The sequence below is a fragment of the Calonectris borealis genome, chromosome W (assembly GCF_964195595.1).
Source record: "Calonectris borealis chromosome W, bCalBor7.hap1.2, whole genome shotgun sequence".
Taxonomy (NCBI): Eukaryota; Metazoa; Chordata; class Aves; order Procellariiformes; family Procellariidae; genus Calonectris; species Calonectris borealis.
In genome coordinates this window covers 46,511,084-46,533,705 of record NC_134351.1, presented here as the reverse complement: position 1 = coordinate 46,533,705, position 22,622 = coordinate 46,511,084, and the positions used below count along the sequence as shown (strand labels likewise).

At 44.4% G+C, this 22,622-nt stretch overlaps 1 protein-coding gene across 1 annotated transcript in view; it reads left to right on the top strand.

The window, feature by feature from the left end:
• The window catches only part of LOC142074732 (adenomatous polyposis coli protein-like), a 185,265-nt gene that overhangs the window by 56,730 nt on the left and 105,913 nt on the right, over positions 1–22,622 (top strand). The window contains exon 6 of the mRNA XM_075135569.1: positions 18,872–18,980. Within this exon, the coding sequence (XP_074991670.1) occupies positions 18,872–18,980 (109 nt within the window). The remainder of the gene's footprint in view (positions 1–18,871; positions 18,981–22,622) is intronic.

Here is a 22,622-nt window from a genome sequence, read left to right as displayed (position 1 = left end):
CTATTCACAAATAGCAAGTCTAGGAGGGCATCTTTCCTAGTTGGCTCCCTGAGTACTTGTGACAAGAAGTTATCTCCCACAAACTTCAGGAATTTCCCAGACCTGCTCGTCACAGCAGTATGATATTCCCAGTTGATGCCTGGGAAGTTGAAATCTCCCATAAGGACAAGGGCTACCGATCCAGAGATTTCTCCTAATTGCCCATAGAATAACTCATCAGTGCTATCATCCCGGCTAGGCAGTTGATAGTAGACACCCACAACGACATCTCCTTTGTTTTCCATCCCCCTAATCCTCACCCAGAGGCTCTCAACCACATCATCCCTGACTGTAAGGGCTGTACAATCAAACCTCTCCCTTACGTATAGTGCGACACCTCCACCTCGCCTGCCCTGCCTATCCCTCCATCCCAGCACTCCAATCATTGGACTCATTCCACCAAGTTTCACTAATACCAATGACATCATAGCTCTGGGAACTGACCAACGCTTCCAGTTCGTCCTGTTTGTTTCTCATACTGTGTGCATTGGTGTACAAGCATTTCAGATACGCTCCTGAGCCCTCCGTGCTCCCAGGAGCAGCGTAAGTGTTCCCACTAGCATTGCCACCCTCAGGCGATGCCATGCCAACCCTTGGCTTACCTTCGGCAATCCTGTTGGTATCCCCTTCCCCCACCAATTCTAGTTTAAAGCTTCTCGATCAGTCCCACCAGCTTATGCCTAAAGATGCCTTTTCCCCTTCGGGACAGGTGGATCCCATCAGGCCGCAGCATACCTTGTGTCTCAAAGACTCTTCCTGGTTATAAATCCAAAGCTTTGGTGGAGGCACCAGTCCTGGTGGCAGGTATTGATATCTTGGGCTCATCTGTTTTTTCCAAGGTCTCTCCCCTTTTTCTGAGAGAATCAAGGAAAACACTAGTTGTGCTCCTGAATTTTTTAGCATTCTTCCCAGGGCCCTGAAATCTCTTTTGATTGACCTTAGACTTTTTGTTGCAACATCATTAGTACCCACATGAAAGAGCAGGAATGGATAATAGTCTGAAGGTTGTACTAAGCTCTTCAGTTGTCTGGTGACATCCCTAATTCGGGCCCCAGGAAGGCAGCAAACTTCCCTGAAAAGAGGGTAAATGGGCACTTCTCTTCTGCACAGGAGGGAGTCGCCGATGACCATAACTTGCTGTCGTTTTTTCTCAGTGCTGGTCTTAATGCAGGTCTTGTTGCGATGCGTTGGTCTATCTGACCTTGGCAAGACTGCTTGCCTAGGTTCCTCCTCTATCTCATTATGCGCTTCATCTACCATACCCAGGGCCTCATACCTAAGGGTATCTTAGAGGGTAAGGAGGGGTTTCTCTTACAGGTCCATGCAGTAACCTTCTTCCACCCCTCCCCATCCCTCGTAATGCTGCCTTCCTCCTGGCACCAAACAGATCCTGGACCTGCCTCCATAGTGGCCAAGCTGAGTTGGCTTGTGTGTATCAGAGATGGCAGAGCACAGCTACATTGGTCAATCTCCTTCTCAGACTCTTGAATACTCCTCAGTCTGCCCACCTCCTCCTGAAGCTCGGCCACCGGGCAGAGCAGTTCATCTACCTGGTCACACCTCCCCCAGGCATGCTTGCTATCACCCTCCATCTCTGGGGATATCCACACCCCCCCCCCCACAGTCTGAAGCCTGTGTGGTTGCATGCTTTGACAGGAGCTCTGTCTGTGTGGCTGCATTGATTGTACCAGGTTCTAGAAGCTCAGGAGAAGCAGAGGACACAGCTTTTTGTCATGTAGTCACCATGCTGCCACGCACCTGCCTGCTGGGAAATCTATATGCTCATCCATTGCAATCAACTGGGCTGATTGTTTTAGCCTGTTTAAATCACCCGTGCTGCTGGGTGCAGGCTCTGATCCTTGCTGGCTAGTCCAATCAGTGGGTCCAGGCTCAGTTGCTTGGGGAACGCCCCCTGTTCACTCATAGTCTGTCCTGGTTTTGGCTGGGAGAGAGTTAATTTTCTTCCTAGTAGCTGGTATAGTGCTGTGTTTTGGATTTAGTATGAGAATAATGTTGATAACACACTGATGTTTTCGTTGTTGCTAAGCAGTGCTTATCTAGTCAAGGACTTTTCAGTTTCCCATGCTCTGCCAGCGAGAAGCTGGGAGGGGACACAGCCAGGACAGCTGACCCAAACTGGCCAAAGGGATATTCCATACCATATGACGTCATGCTCAGTATATAAACAGGGGGGAGTTGGCCAGGGGGTGGCGACTGCTGCTCGGGAACTGGCTGGGCATTGGTCGGCGGGTGGTGAGCAATTGCATCGTGCATCACTTATTTTGTATATTCTTTTATCATTATGATTATTATTATTATTTTCCCTTCCTTTTCTGTCCTATTAAACTGTCTTTATCTCAATCCACAAATTTTACTTTTTTTTTCCAATTCTCTCCCCCATCCCACTGAGGTAGGGGGAGCGAGCGAACGGCTGTGTGGTATTTAGCTGCCTGCCGGGTTAAACCACAACAAGTCTCTCCTTGTCCTTGTGTATCCCTCGTGTCCCTTGCTGCTGCTTGCTTCCTCTGCTGCTGGTGCTCCTCACACTGCTCCGGCGTCCGTTGCAATCTGAGAAGTTTCCCCTTCAGGTCAGAAATTGAGTAAAATCTTTGATTGAATGGGAAAATCAGGGACGTTCCACATTTAGCTCTACCTGCCTATCCTACTGCTCTTTTTTTCTGCTTTTACTCTGGTTTCTGCTCCAACTATTGCTACTGCTTCTGGTTTGTAAGCACCTTTCTGTCAAAAATTATAGGGCCAGGACTGGAACCTAGCCAGTTTTCTGTGGGAACAGTCCACATGCCATTTGCACCTGCTGATTTGGTTTTGGGGCAACAGCAAGTGCCCAGACTGTGGGATGATCTGCAGAAGGTGATGCAAAGTATATGTAGCATCTTTCGCATTTATAACCCTATGTGGGCTGACATGCAGCAACTATTTGAGACTGTCTTTACTCCTGATGAAAAAAATTAAAATCTGTGAAACAAATCACAGATGGCCTGGGGAAGCACAGGGCAGAACCCCATGGCCAGCCAAAGACCCAGGTCTGTCCCCCAAAGTTACCAGCCGATAGAGATATGCTGCAAAGAGTGAGAGGGGAATTGTTAAAATCCTTAGAACTGGCAGGAAGGAAGACTGTAAATTGGGCTAAGGTCCGAGAATGCCAGCAAGGAAATGCTGAACATCCTTCTGAATATTATGCCCAATTGGTTAAACTAGTGAGAATGTTTGGAGGGGTCAAGCCTGAGAAGGAGGAAAATCGATCTTTAATGGTATCTTTCTTTGTATATCAGTCAGCCCCAGATATTAAGAAATATTTTTTTAAACATTGGATGACAGGGCAAAGGATTGGATTATATAGTCAGCATTGCTATGTTCGTTTGTAATGGAAGAGATGAAAGACAGGTGAAGAAAAAAGAAAAGAACATGAACAGAAAGCTAGTCTATTGGCAGCAACATTGAATAGCAATCCTAGACTAAGGGGACGGGGATGTGGAGGTCTTCAAGGCAGAAGCAGAGGAGGAAATTTTAGGAGCAATGAGCCTCAAGGAACAGGAGACTGTTGTAATTATTGTGGATAACAAGGTCATTGGAAACGGGAATGCCCAGTACGACCAAAGGGCTTCCCAAAAGAACCTCTCAATCCTATGGTGCAATCTTTCCCTGCTCTATGCAACTGGGGCAGCTAGATTTCACCCAGGATTGACAGCAGGGACCTATTGTGCAGTCACTACAGGAGCCTCTGAATACAAAATATTTTCCCCTTCTTCTTATGAGAATCTGGTCTTAAACCTTTTAATTAATGAACATAATTACCCCTGTCTAATAGATACAGGGGCAACTTTTTCTACCTTAAATCAGTATACCTATTCATCCGGACTCTCGGTACCTTTTTGCATTTACTTGGGGAAAGATACAGCTAACATAGACAAGGCTCCCTCAGGGCTTCGCTGGGTCCTCCACTATTTTTCTAAAATTTTAGTAAAAGATTTGCAGGATGATGTGTTTAAAAAATGGATCTGTTTTTGATACAGTATGTTGATTTATTAGTAGCCAAGGAATCTTGTATAGCTGACACCTGTACCTTACTGTTTGCTTTAGCTGAGAAGGGCCATTGAATTTCTCCACATAAGTTACAATTTTTTTTATAAGAGAAGCGTAAAATATCTGGGTTACATTCTCCAGCAAGAGAAGTGGCATTTATCTGAGAACCATATTAAAGCCATTCAAAATTTTCCCTGACCAGTTACTAAAAACAAATGCGAGCCTTTTTAGGAACTGTAGGATTCTGCTGACCCTGGATAGCTGCTTTCGAGGAAATGGCAAAACCACTAATACAGATTACTGCTCAAGATGCTGGAGAACCCATTCACTGGACAACAGACAAGGTAAAGACATTCGAGCTTTTGAAGCAAGCTGCACCTGCTCTGGGATTGCCAGACTACGGTAAGCCATTTACCTTGTTTGTACATGACGGGAAAGGAATAGCCTCGGGGATGTTAACTCAAAGCTTTGGGAGATGACAATGTCCAACTGAACATTATTCAGCTCAGCCAGATCTGGTAGCTCAAGGATCCGTTGCCTGCACCTGTGCGATAGCTGCCACGGCACTCTTAGTTGAACGGAGTAAAAATCTAGTGCTTGGACACCCTCCGATGGCACAAGTACCACACGAAGTTGAAATGCTGTCACAGCATGTTACGCAGGCAATGTCACCACAGCAAATCGCTATGAGCTGATTCTCTTAACAATGGAAAACGTAACAATTAAGCAGTGTAATACACTGAACCCTGCTACTCTACTCCTTTTACCTGGGGAAGGAACTCCACATCGTGATTATGTAATAACAACCTGTGAAGCCAAAAAGACTTGAGAAGATTTAACAGATGTGCCGTTTCTAAATCCTGATCTGGAACTATTTGTAGATGGGTCCTCATATTATCTGAATGGCAACTGTGTTACAGGCTATTCAATAACTACTGTGAATGAAGTAGTGGAGGCTTCACCACTCAGTCTGAAGCTGAGTGCACAAGCGGCAGAATTAATTGCATTAACAAAGGCCTGGCAGCTGGCCAAAGAAAAGACCGTAAATATTTATACTGATTCTCGATATGCATTTGGAGTATGCCACACTACTGGGCAGTTATGGAAGCTGCGTGGATTTATGACTTCTAGTGGAAGTAAAATATCAAATGCTCCTCAAATTACGGAACTATTAAAAGCTATACAATTCCAGAGAAACTTGCTGTCATTCATCAGCCAGCTCGTACCGGCGGAAGGACAAAAGAAGAGATAAGAAATAGTCTAACAGATATTGCTGCTGAAGCTGCAGCACAACTGCCGTACGAACCATCGGGCTTACAAACAGTCCAATGGTCCGACCTGGTGTTGCCCGCTCCTGAAAAGATATGTTTGACTGTTCCTGCTGAAGAAATTGACTCTTGGGAAAGGTATGAAGTGACCAAAGACTCCCAGGGAATATGGAGAGCAGGTATGGAAAACCTTCCTATTTTACCTAAGCAATACCTGATTCCCATAGCAAAAATGCATCACCATCTAGGGCATTTTGGGACTGCTGCACTAGCCCAGACAGTGCTGAAGAATTGGTTCGTGACAGGAATTTATGCTGCAGCCTAATAGGTAACCGTGTCTTGCACGCACTACCTTTAGCCTTAATGAATATTTAACAAAGACCTCAATAAACAACAAAACTGTCTCCCTATGAAATACTACTTGAAAGACTGATACAACTCCCCGGAACTGATGTACCCACTCATGTAATTTTATTAGCAGGAAATGAAAATGTGACCCAGTATATTTTACAGGTTCATAAATTATTAAAATACAATCAGGCCCGTGCACAGCTAATGCAACCAGTACCTCTAGAAGGGGCTCTGCACCCCTTCAATCTAGGGAATTATGTTTGGGTAAAAGTACACAAAAGGAAGGATAACTTATCTCCTCGACGGGAGGGACCATTTTTGGTATTGCTAACCTTTTCAGCAGTAAAGGTGGAAGAAAAATAGACTTGAATTCATCACTCCCACCTAAAAGCTGCAGCCGGTCTGGAAGTGGAACCAGGAAACCCTCCTGCCACTAAGGAAACATCCACCACAGCAGAGACTGATTCACCCACAGCTGGGAACTTACGCAGAGCCAGAGGATTGGCTGTGAAACCACAGATCTTGTGTAAGAATTAGACAACAGGAAAGTGGAAAATAATCTGATACTTACGAATTGCACATGGACTGAATCATGCCCTTACTTAGAATTAGAGTGCAACCAAGGGATAATTATTTTTGCTATTTGTGTCTGTGTGTCTTTCCTGTTAATAGTGATTTGGAAGCCTAGATTTTAATATGATAGCCTTTCTTATAAGCCCGTGGTAGAATATTGATTATATGTATTCATTCCATAATTTGGACATAGCAACAGTCCAAACTATAGCAGCAGTGGCAAATAAACCCAACTGTTTCATATGCACTAAAAGCCCATCCTCTACCGGAAATCAACTCTCCTGGGTTTCTGTCCCATTGAATACTCAATGGTAGAAGGATGGGCATATACGTTACGGATTTTCACTAAAGAAAGGAAGGATACTGCCCTTCCACCAAGAAGGGTTTGTCACTAGTTTGAAAGGCAACCCCTGGGTATGCTTGGAGAGCAAACCTATTGACAAGAATGCTCACTTTGTAGGGGCTGGGAATTGGAAATGCCAATATATCTTTAAAATTAATAGAATTAATGGAAATGGACAATTCAGATCTTGGGACCACATAGATGAAAAGGGGACTCTTATGCCTGGAATGTTCCATAGATCTGTTCCTATGCCTAAAGGCAATCGATATTCCTCCACAGATTCTTCCAAAACCTTACTATATACTACATCCACTGAGCGTGGAAGGGAGATTCTCCAAAAGCCCTTACATAAAACCTATTATAATAAGACATCACGCTGTAGATTTGTTCCTGGATGGAGTTTATCAGGTCCTGCAGACTCTGAGACAATGTGGATATTCGCAGATAGATTAACTTGGCATTCTGTAGGAAGCCATAATCAAACTAAAGATAATTATAAAATTTTGGTTTCCACTACAGGCCTATAGGATCCTGATTGCTCTGAGTCCTTTAATCCAGGTCCAAGCTTTACTGGTTTACCTAAACAACCAAACCTGGCACATGCTAACCCTTTTGAAGATTATACTACCCTATTTACACAACTACCAGGGCAATATTGGGTATGTGGAGAAAGGGCATTCGAGTATTTACCCTCAACCTGAGCTGAAAAGAGTATTCTAAGTGCATTAATACCATCCTCACAGGTTAGAACCAGTATCTCTTCTGCCTCTGTAGCTCATAACTACTGATATATATGGGAAAAAGCATTACAACCCTCTGATAGAATGTGGCACTAAGTTCCACCTGTTTGTAAGAGCTTTTATCCCATGGTTAGGGATCATTGAACTAGAAAGAGCTATTGTAAACATATCAGCAAAAGTAGAAAAAGTTCTTAATGTAACTGCAGATAGTATAGTAGCCTTACAGGAAGAGATTAAATCATTATTTCAAATGGTAATACAGAATCGATTAGCCTTGGACTACCTATTAGCAGCACAGGACAGAGTGTGGGCATTATTGAATAATAGCTGCTGGTTTTATGTAAATCAAGACCAGAAAAAATGAAACTGATATAAACAAGATAAAGACTCATTTAAAAATATTACATGAAGTAAGACAAGGATCTCCCCTACATCTGTTCGGGTGGTTAACTTTTTGGCTCCCAGACTTAGGTATAGGACTGTGAACTAAAAGGATTTTGGTTGTTAGATTCACTATCTTATTTTGCTTTGTAATTATATATGTGTGTTTACAGTGCTGTATTACCTTCTGCACTCGACTTACTACTAAAATAATAAATAGTATAGTGTGACTCTGACAGTCAAAAGAAAAGGAGGGACTGTTAGGAAAAATCTCATTCCCTAACTATTGTACCAATTAGTCTTTACAGTATGAAATTGTATGAACTTTCTTAAGATATATATAGTTTACATTGTATACTGCATAGTCATGGTTAAGTCAGCATGACTAAAGGACCCCAGCTCATTGCAAGGAGGAGGAGGACAGCCCCCACCCTGAAGAATAAAGGATACCCCTGGACTACCAAGATAACGCCAGCATCCTAACCCCTCTAACACCTCTGTGAAACCCTCCCGTTATCTGGCATCATAGATAAGTAACTGTAGGAAGACCAACTCCAGGGACGTCTAGATCAAGAAAGAAGCAGGTGGATGATGATGCCATAGAATTATAGTTGCTTTGCAAAACAGTAGTATGTGTGTGTTAAGTAGTGATTGGTCAAATCATGTTGTACCTGAATGCTTGAAAGGTATAAGAACCCTGTGTAAAAACTGCATTCGGTGTGCCCCAATTTGAATGGTACACCTCAGGCGCATGAATAAAAGAATTAATCTTGTAATTCTATACTTTGCGTCCTAGCCTCTCTCCTCGGTCAGCATGGGCCAGTTGTGAAATTTTCATGACACTGTGCAGAATGCCTGCATGTACAGAAATCAGGCAGCCAGGGTATGTGTTAGAGATTTGGGAAGTTGGGAGGCAAAAAGAGGGACTCTCTCACAGACTTTCCCTGAGCAGAATCTATTAGCATTTCGTTCAGTCTGACTAATGTGTCCCAACAACAGGGTTACAGCCCTTGACTTAGGGAATTCCTGCCCAGACCCATCCTTGTGACTGAGGAATTCCAGTTATCCTGTAATTCTGCTATAGTTACCTGCAACAGTAGGGTAATTGTTGTTTGTTTCTTTTCACTGATTTTTGATTGTAAACCCATCTGGTATAATAGCTGTCCAAGTAAATTACTTAATGTGTGGTCTTGACATTCTTTATTTAAAAAACAAACAAACAAACCAAAACAACTCCACAGTTCTGTTTCAACATAGCTGTTGAATCAAATCTTGAAAGTTCTGTTACTCTGTTTAAAAACATTCAGCACTCTTAGGTTTTTGTAGTTTTTCTTAGATGTGTATAGTTTTTCAGTCTTTTGCAGCTAAAGTGAGGGAGAACAGCTTGACAACTGAATTGTTAGTATAATACTATGGTTTTCCTTAACCTCTTTCATAGGTAATGTAGCTGTCATTAAGAATGTGATTCAATAGAATAGGCAATGCCAGTTACTTCTTTATACATCTGAATTTTTACAAGAATTCTTTTTTTTTCCTTTCCAAGACGTATTGAATCCTGTCAGTATTATTTTCAGTTCTGTCCATGTGTCCTTGAAAAAAATTAGGGCTATTAGTTTAGCAGCAACTAATATAAACTAGATCCTGGAAATTTTAATTGTCCATTTGAACAATGTTCAGGTTACTTGCTTTGGGTATGGAATATTAACCTTAAGTCATTAAAACTAATTTGAAATATTTTAAAAGCAGGAACTAAGATACTTTAAAATATGCATTTTTAAAGTCTTTATCCTACATGAAGTTCTTTCATGTGAAAGCTTGATTATCTTCTTTCCAAATCATGATTGAGATGCATTAAGAAAGCAGTCAAGGGGAATTTTACTTTTGTTGTATGTTGGTTTTGTTCCTTAACAAAATATTTATAGTAATTATCCATGACTTGTTTGTGCATTTTACAAAGGTTCATATGGCTCTTGCTCAGAAAGACTACAACCTGAGTTTAGAGAGAGAAGGATGTAGAAGTTAAGGGACAGGAAATAATACTGGGCAAACTCGTATGCAGCTTTCTGTCCTCTAGGTTAGTATTTGAGTTCAGTCTTAAGCATTGTCAGTCCAGCTTTGTTTATAAATGCTATGCTTATTTAATTTTTTAAGTACCTCTATCTTTATATTGGCTGTAAACTAATATGATTTTAGCATTTCCTTTTATGTTAATGAGCAATATTAAAATGTCAGAAGGAAGAAGAGTGCTTGCAGAAAGCACTTACAAGAAACTAAGAAACTTTTTTTTAAAGGAAAAAAAAAAGTGGCTTGTCTGTATACCCCTACTAGCAGGATTTGGGCTGTAAAATTTTAAAATGTATTTTTAAAAAGTGTAATAACAATAAACAATATGTAACTATATTGATAAATTTTGCAGCTACATAAATGTAGTTTATAAAGGATTGATAAAATAGTATGTAAAACTTTTAATATTTTTTCATAGTTTGCATATAAATGTCTTCAATTCCTTATATTGGTATTCTGATATCTTTATAATTCTAAATGGGTATCATAAGCATATTGCAGACCTGAGTAGTTATAACTACTCAGGTCTGCAATATGCTTATGATACCCATTTAGCACGTGTTAAGCAGCTGTAAATGTATCCTGTTGTCGTGGTTTAACCTGGCAGGCAGCCAAATACCACGCAGCCGCTCACTCACTCCCCCCACCCCCAGCGGGACGGGGAGAGAATCGGAAGGGTAAGAGTGAGAAAAACTCGTGGGTTGAGATAAAGACAGTTTAATAGAACAGGGAAAAAAAGGGAAAATAATAATGATAATGATAAAATATACAAAATGAGTGATGCACAATGCAATTGCTCACCACCCGCGCTGACTGGTGGTGACTCTTCGCTGGGTAAAAAACTGGCTGGACGGCCGAGCCCAGAGAGTTGTGGTGAACGGAGTTAAATCCAGTTGGCGGCCAGTCACGAGCGGTGTTCCCCAGGGCTCAGTACTGGGGCCGGTCCTGTTCAATATCTTCATCAATGATCTGGATGAGGGGATCGAGTGCTCCCTCAGTAAGTTTGCAGACGACACCAAGTTGGGCGGGAGTGTTGATCTGCTGGAGGGTAGGAAGGCTCTGCAGAGGGACCTGGACAGGCTGGATCGATGGGCCGAGGCCAACTGTATGAGATTCAACAAGGCCAAGTGCCAGGTCCTGCACTTTGGCCACAACAACCCCAGGCAACACTACAGGCTTGGGGAAGAGTGGCTGGAAAGCTGCCCAGAGGAAAAGGACCCGGGGGTGCTGGTTGACAGCCGGCTGAACATGAGCCGGCAGTGTGCTCAGGTGGCCAAGAAGGCCAACAGCATCCTGGCCTGTATCAGAACTGGTGTGGCCAGCAGGAGTAGGGAGGTGATCGTGCCCCTGTACTCGGCACTGGTGAGGCCGCACCTCGAATCCTGTGTTCCGTTTTGGGCCCCTCACTACAAGAAGGCCATGGAGGTGCTGGAGCGTGTCCAGAGGAGGGCAACGAAGCTGGTGAAGGGCCTGGAGCACAAGTCTTATGAGGAGCAGCTGAGGGAACTGGGACTGTTTAGTCTGGAGAAGAGGAGGCTGAGGGGAGACCTCATCGCGCTCTACAACTACCTGAAAGGAGGTTGTAGCGAGGTGGGTGTTGGTCTCTTCTCCCAAGTAACTAGCGATAGGACAAGAGGAAATGGCCTCAAGTTGCGCCAAGGGAGGTTTAGATTGAACATTAGGAAAAATTTCTTTACTGAAAGAGTGGTCAGGCCTTGGAACAGGCTGCCCAGGGAAGTGGTGGAGTCACCATCCCTGGAGGTATTTAAAAGACGTGTAGATGAGGCCCTTAGGGACATGGTGTAGTGGGCATGGTGGTGTTGGGTTGACGGTTGGACACGATGATCTTAGAGGTCTTTTCCAACCTATATGATTCTATGATTCTATGATTCTATGATTCTATGACTGATAACCAAGTAGCGATCGGTACTTCCTGGATCACGCCTACCCTTCATATACTGAGCATGACGTCACATGGTATGGAATACCCCATTAGCCAGCTGGGCTGGCTGTCCTGATTATGTTCCCTCCCATCTTGTGTACCTAGCTCAGTCAGTAGGCACGGGAGCTGTCCTTGGACTAGGAGGCACTTAGCAACAACTGAAAACATCAGTGTGTTATCAACATTCTCCTCATACTAAATCCAAAACACAGCACTAGGAAGAAATTTAACCCTATCCCAGCCGAAACCAGGACAGTATCCACCCCTTATTCCATACCATTTACGTCGTGCTTAGGTCTCAAATCTTTTTTTAATACATTTCAATTAACCACCACTATCTTTCTTTATATATACACACATATATATATATGCACGCACAGATATCATTCCCTCGGTCTATGGACTATCCCTCTAAAATGTCCACTGAGTTCATTTAGTCCATGACTTTGGGCTCCATCTGTTATAACAGTCTTTCAGGGCCGAAGAGATGGTGTGCGGTGTTGGGCCGTTGCATCCTGAAGCCAGTTCTCATTTCGGTACTGCTGCGCTCGTCCAGTTCTATCATCGTTGCACTTCGCTCGGTTTCATCGGAGTTAGTTCATTCTTCACTAATCTGGGTGATTTTCACTGCTATACCATTGCTATATCATAGAAATAATGATATACAATATCATGTAACAATTGACATCATAAAATTCAGTTCATTGGCTATTTTCACCCAAAATAAAATCCCCTTGAGGTACACACCGGACCTCCCCATCTTTTCGCATCACCCACCAAGTGTACCCAGGTCCTTGAGCAAAGGCAATCCCATGGATGGGTTTTCCCTTGCCAGAGGCAGGAGTAACCCAGACTGTCTTCCCCAGCATATTTCTTATGTGCACGACAGGGACTTTATCTCCATCTACAGTACGTAAGAGTCTTGATTGGGCAGGGCCAGCTCGATTGGCAGATCCCCTGGTATTGACTAACCAGGTGGCCTTTGCTAAATGTGTGTCCCAATGTTTGAATGTCCCACCACCCATTGCTCTCAGCGTTGTCTTTAGCAGTCCGTTGTATCGTTTGATTTTCCCAGAGGCTGGTGCATGGTAGGGGATGTGATAGACCCACTCAATGCCATGCTCTTTGGCCCAGGTGTCTATGAGGGTGTTTCGGAAGTGAGTCCCGTTGTCTGACTCAATTCTTTCTGGGGTGCCATGTCGCCACAGGACTTGCTTTTGAAGGCCCAGGATGGTGTTCCGGGTGGTGGCATGGGGCACAGGGTATGTTTCTAGCCATCCGGTGGTTGCTTCCACCATGGTGAGCACATAGCGCTTGCCTTGTCGGGTTTGTGGGAGTGTGATATAATCAATCTGCCAGGCCTCCCCATATTTATATTTCAACCATCGTCCTCCATACCAAAGAGGCTTTACTCGCTTGGCTTGTTTGATTGCAGCGCACGTTTCACATTCGTGGATAACCTGTGCAATAGCGTCCATGGTTAAGTCCACCCCTCGATCACGAGCCCATCTATATGTTGCATCTCTTCCTTGATGGCCTGACGCGTCATGGGCCCACTGAGCTATAAATAATTCACCCTTATGTTGCCAGTCCAAATCCACCTGGGCCACTTCAATCTTAGCAGCCTGGTCCACCTGCTGGTTATTTTGATGTTCCTCAGTGGCTCGACTCTTGGGTACGTGAGCATCTACATGACGTACTTTTACAGTCAGGTTCTCTACCCGGGCAGCAATATCTTGCCACAATGCAGCAGCCCAGATGGGTTTACCTCTGCGCTGCCAGTTGTTCTGCTTCCACTGCTGCAACCACCCCCACAGGGCATTTGCCACCATCCATGAGTCAGTATAGAGATAAAGTACTGGCCATTTTTCTCGTTCAGCAATGTCCAAGGCCAGCTGGATGGCTTTCACCTCTGCAAACTGACTCGATTCACCTTCTCCTTCAGCAGTTTCTGCAACTTGGCGTATAGGACTCCATACAGCAGCTTTCCACCTCTGATGCTTTCCCACAAGGCGACAGGACCCATCAGTGAACAGGGCATATTGCTTCTCGTTTTCTGGTAGTTTATTATACAGTGGGGCCTCTTCAGCACGTGTCACCTCCTCCTCTGGCGATATTCCAAAATCTTTGCCTTCTGGCCAGTTCGTGATCACTTCCAAGATTCCTGGGCGACTGGGGTTTCCTATTCGGGCCCGTTGTGTGATCAGCGCGACCCACTTACTCCACGTAGCATCGGTTGCATGATGTGTAGAGGGGACCCTCCCCTTGAACATCCAGCCCAGCACCGGCAGTCGGGGTGCCAGGAGGAGCTGTGCTTCAGTACCAACCACTTCCAAAGCAGCTCGAATCCCTTCATATGCTGCCAATATCTCCTTCTCAGTTGGAGTGTAGCGGGCCTCGGATCCTCTGTATCCCCGACTCCAGAACCCTAAGGGTCGACCTCGAGTCTCCCCTGGTGCTTTCTGCCAGAGGCTCCAGGTAGGGCCATTCTCCCCGGCTGCGGTGTAGAGCACATTCTTTACATCTTGTCCTGCCCGGACGGGCCCAAGGGCTACTGCCTGAACTATCTCCTGTTTAATTTGTTCAAAGGCTTGTTGTTGCTCAGGGCCCCATTTGAAATCGTTCTTCTTCCTGGTCACTTGATAGAGGGGGCTGGCAATCAGGCTATAATCTGGAATATGCATTCTCCAAAAACCCACAACGCCTAAGAAAGCTTGTGTTTCCTTTTTGCTAGTTGGTGGGGACATGGCTGTTATTTTGTTGATCACATCCGTTGGGATCTGACGACGTCCATCTTGCCATTTTAGTCCTAAAAACTGGATCTCCTGTGCAGGTCCCTTGACCTTACTTTGTTTTATGGCAAAACCAGATTTCAGAAGGATTTGAATTATTCTCTCCCCTTTCTCAAAAACTTCTTCTGCTGTGTTGCCCCATACGATGACGTCATCAATGTATTGCAGGTGTTCTGGAGCCTCACCCTGTTCCAGTGTGGTGTGGATCAGTCCATGGCAAATGGTAGGGCTGTGTTTCCACCCCTGGGGCAGTCGGTTCCAGGTGTACTGGACGCCCCTCCAAGTGAAAGCAAACTGTGGCCTGCACTCTGCCGCCAAAGGGATGGAGAAGAAGGCATTAGCAATGTCAATTGTGGCGTACCACTTGGCTGCCTTCGACTCCAGTTCGTATTGAAGTTGTAGCATGTCCGGCACGGCAGCACTCAGTGGCGGCGTGACTTCGTTCAGGCCACAGTAGTCTGCTGTTAGTCTCCACTCTCCATTAGACTTTCGCACTGGCCATATGGGCCTGTTAAAGGGTGAGCGAGTCTTGCTGATCACTCCTTGGCTCTCCAGTCGACGAATCAGCTCATGGATGGGGATCAGGGAGTCTCGGTTGGTGCGGTATTGCCGCCGGTGCACTGTTGTGGTAGCGATTGGTACTTGTTGTTCTTCAACCCTCAACAACCCCACAACAGAAGGGTCCTCCGAGAGACCAGGCAAGGTGGACAGCTGTTTCATTTCCTCCGTCTCCAGGGCAGCTATACCAAAAGCCCACCGGTACCCTTTTGGGTCCTTGAAATACCCTCTCCTGAGGTAGTCGATGCCAAGGATGCACGGAGCCTCTGGGCCAGTCACAATGGGGTGCTTCTGCCACTCATTCCCGGTCAGGCTCACTTCGGCCTCCAACACAGTTAACTCTTGGGATCCCCCTGTCACTCCAGAAATACAGATGGGTTCTGCCCCTTTATAGCTTGATGGCATCAGGGTACACTGTGCACCGGTGTCTACGAGAGCCTTATACTCCTGTGGGTCTGATGTGCCAGGCCATCGAATCCACACAGTCCAGTAAACCCGGTTGTCCCTTTCCTCCACCTGGCTGGAGGCAGGGTCCCTCTAGTTCTGGTCATAGTATCCATCTCTCACTTCTTGCAAACATGAGTCAAGAATTTCTTCATTGCAATTACAATCCAAAGTAAGATCAGCCCTTCTACTCTGTCTGGGGAACTGTTCACTGGAAACTGGACCGTCGTGAGACAGGTTTTTCCTGACAACTGGAGCAGCATTTTTCCTGGGAGAACCCCCTTGTGTGATTGTTTTTCCTTGCAACTCACGTACACGTGCCTCTAGGATGAAGGTAGGTTTTCCATCCCACTGCCTCATGTCCTCTCCGTGGTCACGCAGGTAAAACCACAGGGTGCCCCGTGGTGTGTACTTTCTATATCCTCTCTCTTGAGGAGAAAAACGCTGACTCCTAATGGCTGAGATACTGGTCCATACAGGTGGAGAATAGGACATATCCTCTTTGAGTTGCTGGACCTTCCGGGACAGTTTCTCCACAGCCGAGACAAGGGAGGAGGAGATAGTTTCTTCAAAATCCCGAAGTCTGCTAACCACCTCATCCACTGTTGGTGCTTCTTCCTCTTTCCAGCACAGTACTGCCAATGAACTGGCATATGACGCTGGTGCGCTCCGTACCAACTTCCGCCACATGGGTCGGGTGCACTGGACGTCATCTGGATCTTTGGGTGTTCGGACGTCGTCCAGGTCACTATAAACCACCTCCAGCACGCCTAGTTCTCTCAGGTACTGGATACCTCTCTCCGTAGTGGTCCATTTGCCTGGGCGATATATAACATCTTCCTTGAAGGGATACCTTTCCTTACGCCTGACAGCAGTCGCCTCCAGAGGCTGAGGACCTGTGTCCCTTTTCCAATTGCTTTGTCAATGCCCCCTTCCCTAGCAAGGGATCCCAGCTGTTTGGCCTCCTTCCCCTCTAATTCCAGGCTACTGGCCCCATTATCCCAGCATCGGAGCAGCCAGGTAACAATATGCTCGCCTGGACGACGGCTGAAATCTTTCCGCATATCTCGCAACTCATTCAGGGATAAGGGTCGGGTGGTTTCCGTCTCATTTATGAGTTCTTCCTCTTCCTCCTCCCCTCCTCGTGATGGCCCTGCTTTTCCATCATCCTTTTCTACACGACCTGACTTCCGCTTCTAAGATTTCTTCTTCTGTACAGGGGCGACGGATACCAGCGACGGTTGGTCCTCTGGTTCAGCTGTAGTACCCGTCGCGAGGGTTTGGGCAGCTGCAGTGCCTGTCGCGGGGGTTGGAGTATTTGTAGTGACTGTTGCCGGGGTTTGAGTGGCTGCAGTGCTTGTCGCACTGGTTGGAGTAACTGCAGTGACTGTTGGCGGAGTTTGAGTAGCTGCAGTGCCTGTTGCGGGGGTTGGAGTAACTGTAGTGACTGTTGCCGGGGTCTGAGTAGCCATAGTGGTTGTTGTGGGGGGTTGAAGTAGCCACGGTGGTTGTCGTGCGGGTTGAAGTAGCTACAGTGCCTGTCGTGGGGGGTTGAGTAGTCACTGTATCTGTTGCCGGGGTTGATCTCTGGACAGTATTCCTGAATAGTTGTTTAACTCTAAACAAGGCCTGAACCACATTCAGGAAACATAGCAATATGAACATGCTTGTTTGAACATCCCAAGGATATTCAAAATTCTCAGGGAATATTGTGGACGTCTTCATGAAGAGGATAGAAGAAAAAGGAGTTTCTGAAGATATGGAGGGGAAGGTGAGCAAGTGGGAGAAAGTGTCCCATCCTGTCTCCCCCCTAAATTCATCCTCTGAGGTGAAGACGTAAGAAGTGTAATTATTAATAGTTTCCAAAAGATAGCTTCAGAAGAACAGGAATGATGGCAGTGCTGAGTACAGGCTCGTGACCAATATTTTTATCATAACATAAAGCCAGTGTCACACAGTATAGCAAAGCAATGACCTTAATCCATTTCCCAGAGATGACCAACCCCACATACAAACTGATAATCAGCAGTATAGACAGCCAGTAAGGTGCTACATACCAAAACTGCAAGAACAGATCCAAAAACTCTGAGAGCAAATAAACCAACATTGTGAACATCGAGTACTAAACTGATATAATGAATTCTTATAACAAATTTGTTTTAACCCGTTTGGGTCAGATGTGTCGTTATCTCAACCCTTCGTGCCCCACGTTGGGCGCCTAAAAGGACTGTCGTGGTTTAACCTGGCAGGCAGCCAAATACCACGCAGCCGCTCACTCACTCCCCCCACCCCCAGCGGGACGGGGAGAGAATCGGAAGGGTAAGAGTGAGAAAAACTCGTGGGTTGAGATAAAGACAGTTTAATAGAACAGGGAAAAAAAGGGAAAATAATAATGATAATGATAAAATATACAAAATGAGTGATGCACAATGCAATTGCTCACCACCCGCGCTGACCGATAACCAAGTAGCGATCGGTACTTCCTGGATCACGCCTACCCTTCATATACTGAGCGTGACGTCACATGGTATGGAATACCCCATTAGCCAGCTGGGCTGGCTGTCCTGATTATGTTCCCTCCCATCTTGTGTACCTAGCTCAGTCAGTAGGCATGGGAGCTGTCCTTGGACTAGGAGGGCACTTAGCAACAACTGAAAACATCAGTGTGTTATCAACATTCTCCTCATACTAAATCCAAAACACAGCACTAGGAAGAAATTTAACCCTATCCCAGCCGAAACCAGGACACCTGTATATAACATATGATGGAAAATTCTCTTTGAAAGTGTTTTTAATAATCATGGTTTTGTGTGCTTTAACATTGTTTTGTCATGGATGACAGAGTGAGGAGGCACTACAAAGGCAGAAAAGATAACTGAATTTAGTAATGGGATTCTGAGGTGTATATGCTTCTGCAATATCCAAGCCTTTTCTTAAATAGCAGTTGTAGTTTGCTGCATTGTATAAAGCATATTGTCATAAAGAAGCAGGATGCAAGTTAGCACGTGACTAATAACTGCTTAGATTTCACAAAATGCCTGTCAGCTATAGATTTCAAACTGGTTTTATAAAGAACTATAGGTATTCTTTCTTTTACAGATGTGGATCTGATATACAAGAAGTTAAAGTGACTTGCTTAGCACAGCGTAGTTGGATAGTTTGATTAGCTAGGGCCAGGGAACAGAACCCACCTTCTCAACTTTGTTAGTGCTGTCTTCATCAAACCTCATTTCTTATTTCACCTTTTATATAGGTATCAATGCTTATTGCTGTACTTGTATTTGATAATGAAGACTTACTAGTGAGTCATTTCTGGCTTTTGTTTTTGATAGATCTCTGTTGCTTGCGGAGCTTGAGAAGGAAGAGAAAGAAAAGGACTGGTATTATGCTCAGCTTCAGGACCTTACTAAAAGGATTGATAGTATCCCCCTTACTGAAAATGTAAGTAACTACAACATGCTCATTTATGTATCTGGTGCTATGATCTCTGTTTAGATGCTGTGTATATTTTATGAATTTAGGGACATTCTCTACTATTGTTTTCATTTAAAACATTTTTTTGTTCACTATGCAAAGTTAATTCAGACTAAATAATGTATTTTTTCCTTTGCAATTCCCTGGTTTTCGGATGTTATTTTACCTCTTAAAATTCGTACCCATCAGTATGAATGTCAGTGCTAGAGAGGAGCACTGAAAAGTTGTTATGACAAATGAGTTATATGTCAGTAGGTTTCTTCTTTAACTGTATCCCCCAAAGGCCTTTTTTTCTATCAGTTCTGTTATTTTATGGATTCTTTTAATTTTGAGAGCAATATTAGCCTAAGAGACCATTTACACAGGAGCTCTTAATTCAGAACAGTGAGTAAAGTGGTGCTATAGCCTATGCAGATATTAATGCTCCTGCAAACTTTTACCTTGGCATCTCCAAACTATAGTCAAGTCACTGTTTTCTGGGATAATGAAGATCTCCGATATGCCAGATAACACAGGTTTTCCTGCTGTCAGACCTCAGCAGCTTGGATATATTTGCAGTGCATTCTTTAGTACATACAGTTATGGGAAGACTTGGTTGCCCATCTTTACAGAGCCATATCTGTTCAGGAATCAGTTTAGCTGTATTTATGCAGTACTGTCAGAACTAGTCAGCTTCCTGGAAGTAGAAATAGAATATGGAAACTCTTTAGTGACTGGGGTGAAACAGCTGGACTTTAGCAAATCTAATATTGAGTCACAGACAAGTTAATCAGAAAACCAGGGACAAGGGGAGAAAGAAGGGAAAAGGACCTTGAGGAAACATAATCCATTTCCCAAAGGCATTGTCAGCTGTATCTGTGTCACTCTAAATGTGTCATAGGTTTTAAGATGACGTTTCCTCAACTTCATAGGTAATCAATTAACTTAGCTCTTCGTATTATTAGAATGTTTTACTTAACATCTATACTAAATCTCTTTTGTGGCAATTTATGTCCATCACTACTTATTCCATCCACAGTGGAAGGATAGATCCCATTCTTTCTTAGCACTGTTTTACATATTTGTAGACTGTTATATCTCTTGTTGGCTTTCTGAATTGACCTTGGTCAAGTCTTCTGGGAGACCTGCTGTTGGTGACTTGTTTATCTGCAAACTGAATAATTGTCGAAAAACAGTGGAGAGTTGACTTCTAGCAATAATGAAAAAATACATCAGCCATAATTGAATTTTCTAAGAATAAATAAAACTTTTAAACTTTATCATAGTTTCCTCAAAGTTTCACATTTCTGCCTCTCAGTTCAGCTCATGTTTTTGTCTCATGCTTTGAAACGCATGACCTTCTCATTTCTGTGCATCTGCCAGAATACAGCTGGGCACTAGGATTGTGCTTCAAGCTTTACCTTTCTTTTCATATGTCTGTAGCTGAAGGCTTCCTTCTGACCTTCTTTTAAGACCCTTTTCCAGAACAAAAAGGGTAATGAATTCTGCCTTCATAAGATCTCTGCATATTATTGGTGGAACAGAGTGACTAATGTATACTGGCTTTGATTTTTCCTTTTTCCATACCAGGAGAACCTCTAGAACAAAGCAGCAAAGGTAATTTCTGTCTTCTGTCAGTGACCATCAATAATGTGGTGCTATGGTAACACCAAAATGTCTGCCATATCCCTGTAATACATAGCACTGTTTTAAGACTGATGGTGAAATATAGTAGTGTATTCGGTTTACATGGCAAGGTTTTTGGGAGGGGGGCGCTGCAGGGGTGGCTTCTGCGAGAAGACACCAGAAGCTGCCCCTATGTCAGACAGCCGGTTCCAGCCGGCTCCAAGACGGACACACCGCTGGCCAAAGCTGAACCAGTCAGAGAAGCTGGTGATGCCTCTGTGATAACATATTTAAGAAAGGGTAAAAAATGCTGCGCAACAGCAGCTGGGAGAGAGAGGAGTGAGAATATGTGAGAGAAACAACTATGCAGACACCAAGGTCGGTGAAGGAGGGGGAGGAGGTGCTCCAGGTGCTGGAACAGAGATTCCCCTGCAGCCTGTGCAGAAGACCATGGTGACGCAGGTTGTCCCCCTGCAGGAGCAGGTATTCTGGCAGGAACTGTGGTCCATGGGGGACCCATGCTGGAGCAGGCTGTTCCTTATGGACTGTACCCCATGGAAAGGACCCATGCTGGAGCAGTTCTTGAAGAACTGCAGCCTATGGGAAGGGCCCATGTTGGAGAAGTTCGTGAAGGACTGTATCCTGTGGGTGGGACCCCACGCTGGAGCAGGGGAAGAGCATGAGGAGGAAGGAGCAGCAGAAACAAAGCGTTATGAACTGACCGCAACCCCCATTCCCCATCCCCCTGCACTGCTCAGGGGGAGGAGGTAGAGAAGTCAGAAGTGAAGTTGACTCTGGGAAGAAGGGAGGGGTGGGGGGAAGGTGTTTTTAGTTTTGTCTTTGTTTCTCACTATCCTACTCTGTTATTGATTGGCAATAAATTAAATTTATCTTCCCCAAGTTGAGTCTGTTTTGCCTGTGACGGTAATTGGTAAGTAATCTCCCTGTCCTTATTTCGACCCATGAGCTTTTAATCATATTTTCTTCTCCTGTCCTGTTGAGAAGGGGGAGTGACAGAGCGGCTTGGTGGGCACCTGGAGACTAGTCAGGGGCAACCCACCACAAGTAGTTAGGTGCTTTGTAAAACTTCTTCCTGAAAGATTTAAAATTATATACTTGTGTATAATTGTTCCTAATATTGAAGAATGACTATGCCTTCTAGTTTTGCTTTTCATACATTCATCGAGTCATTGTTTTTGGTTTGTGGTCTATTTAGTTACTAGTATCTATTTGCTGGAGAGCAGACTAGAGAAAAGTCTTCATAAAATTAAGTACAGCTGCCATATTTGCTTATCACCTTCCTTTTTTGAAAGAGCTCATGTTGTCCTCTTCCAGAAAGACAGTTCTTGCTGATATTTAAATGATGGATCTTCTAATCTTCCATGGCATTCATTTCATTTTACCTGCCACTCCCATATAGCTATGTATTTGAAACCACTGACCTGACAAGAAATTAAATAAATTCATATTCATCTAGCAAGAACAGTTAGAGTGAAAGGTAATCATGTATATCAAAAGATGGTATCAACTAATTGACTTTTTGAGCAAACATGTTTACTGGACCTGTTACTATTTTCCACATGCTTGAATAACTAACCTGTGTACATATGATGGAATGGTGGAATCTGCCTTGCTGGAAATATTCAAAACTTGTCTTGACTTGGGCCTGGATAACCTAATCAAAGGCCCTGCTTTCAACAGAAGGTGGGACCAGGGTGATCTCCAGAAGTCCCTGTGTCGTGGTTTAACCCGGCAGGCAGCCAAACACCATGCAGCCACTCGCTCACTCCCCCCAACCCCACAGTGGGACAGGGAGAGAATCGGAAGGGTAAGAGTGAGAAAAACTCATGGGTTGAGATAAAGACAGTTTAATGGAACAGAAAAGGGAAAATAATAATGATAATGATAGAATATACAAAATGAGTGATGCACAATGCAATCGCTCACCACCCGCACTGACTGATAACCAAGTGGCGGCGTGACTTCGTTCAGGCCATGATAGTC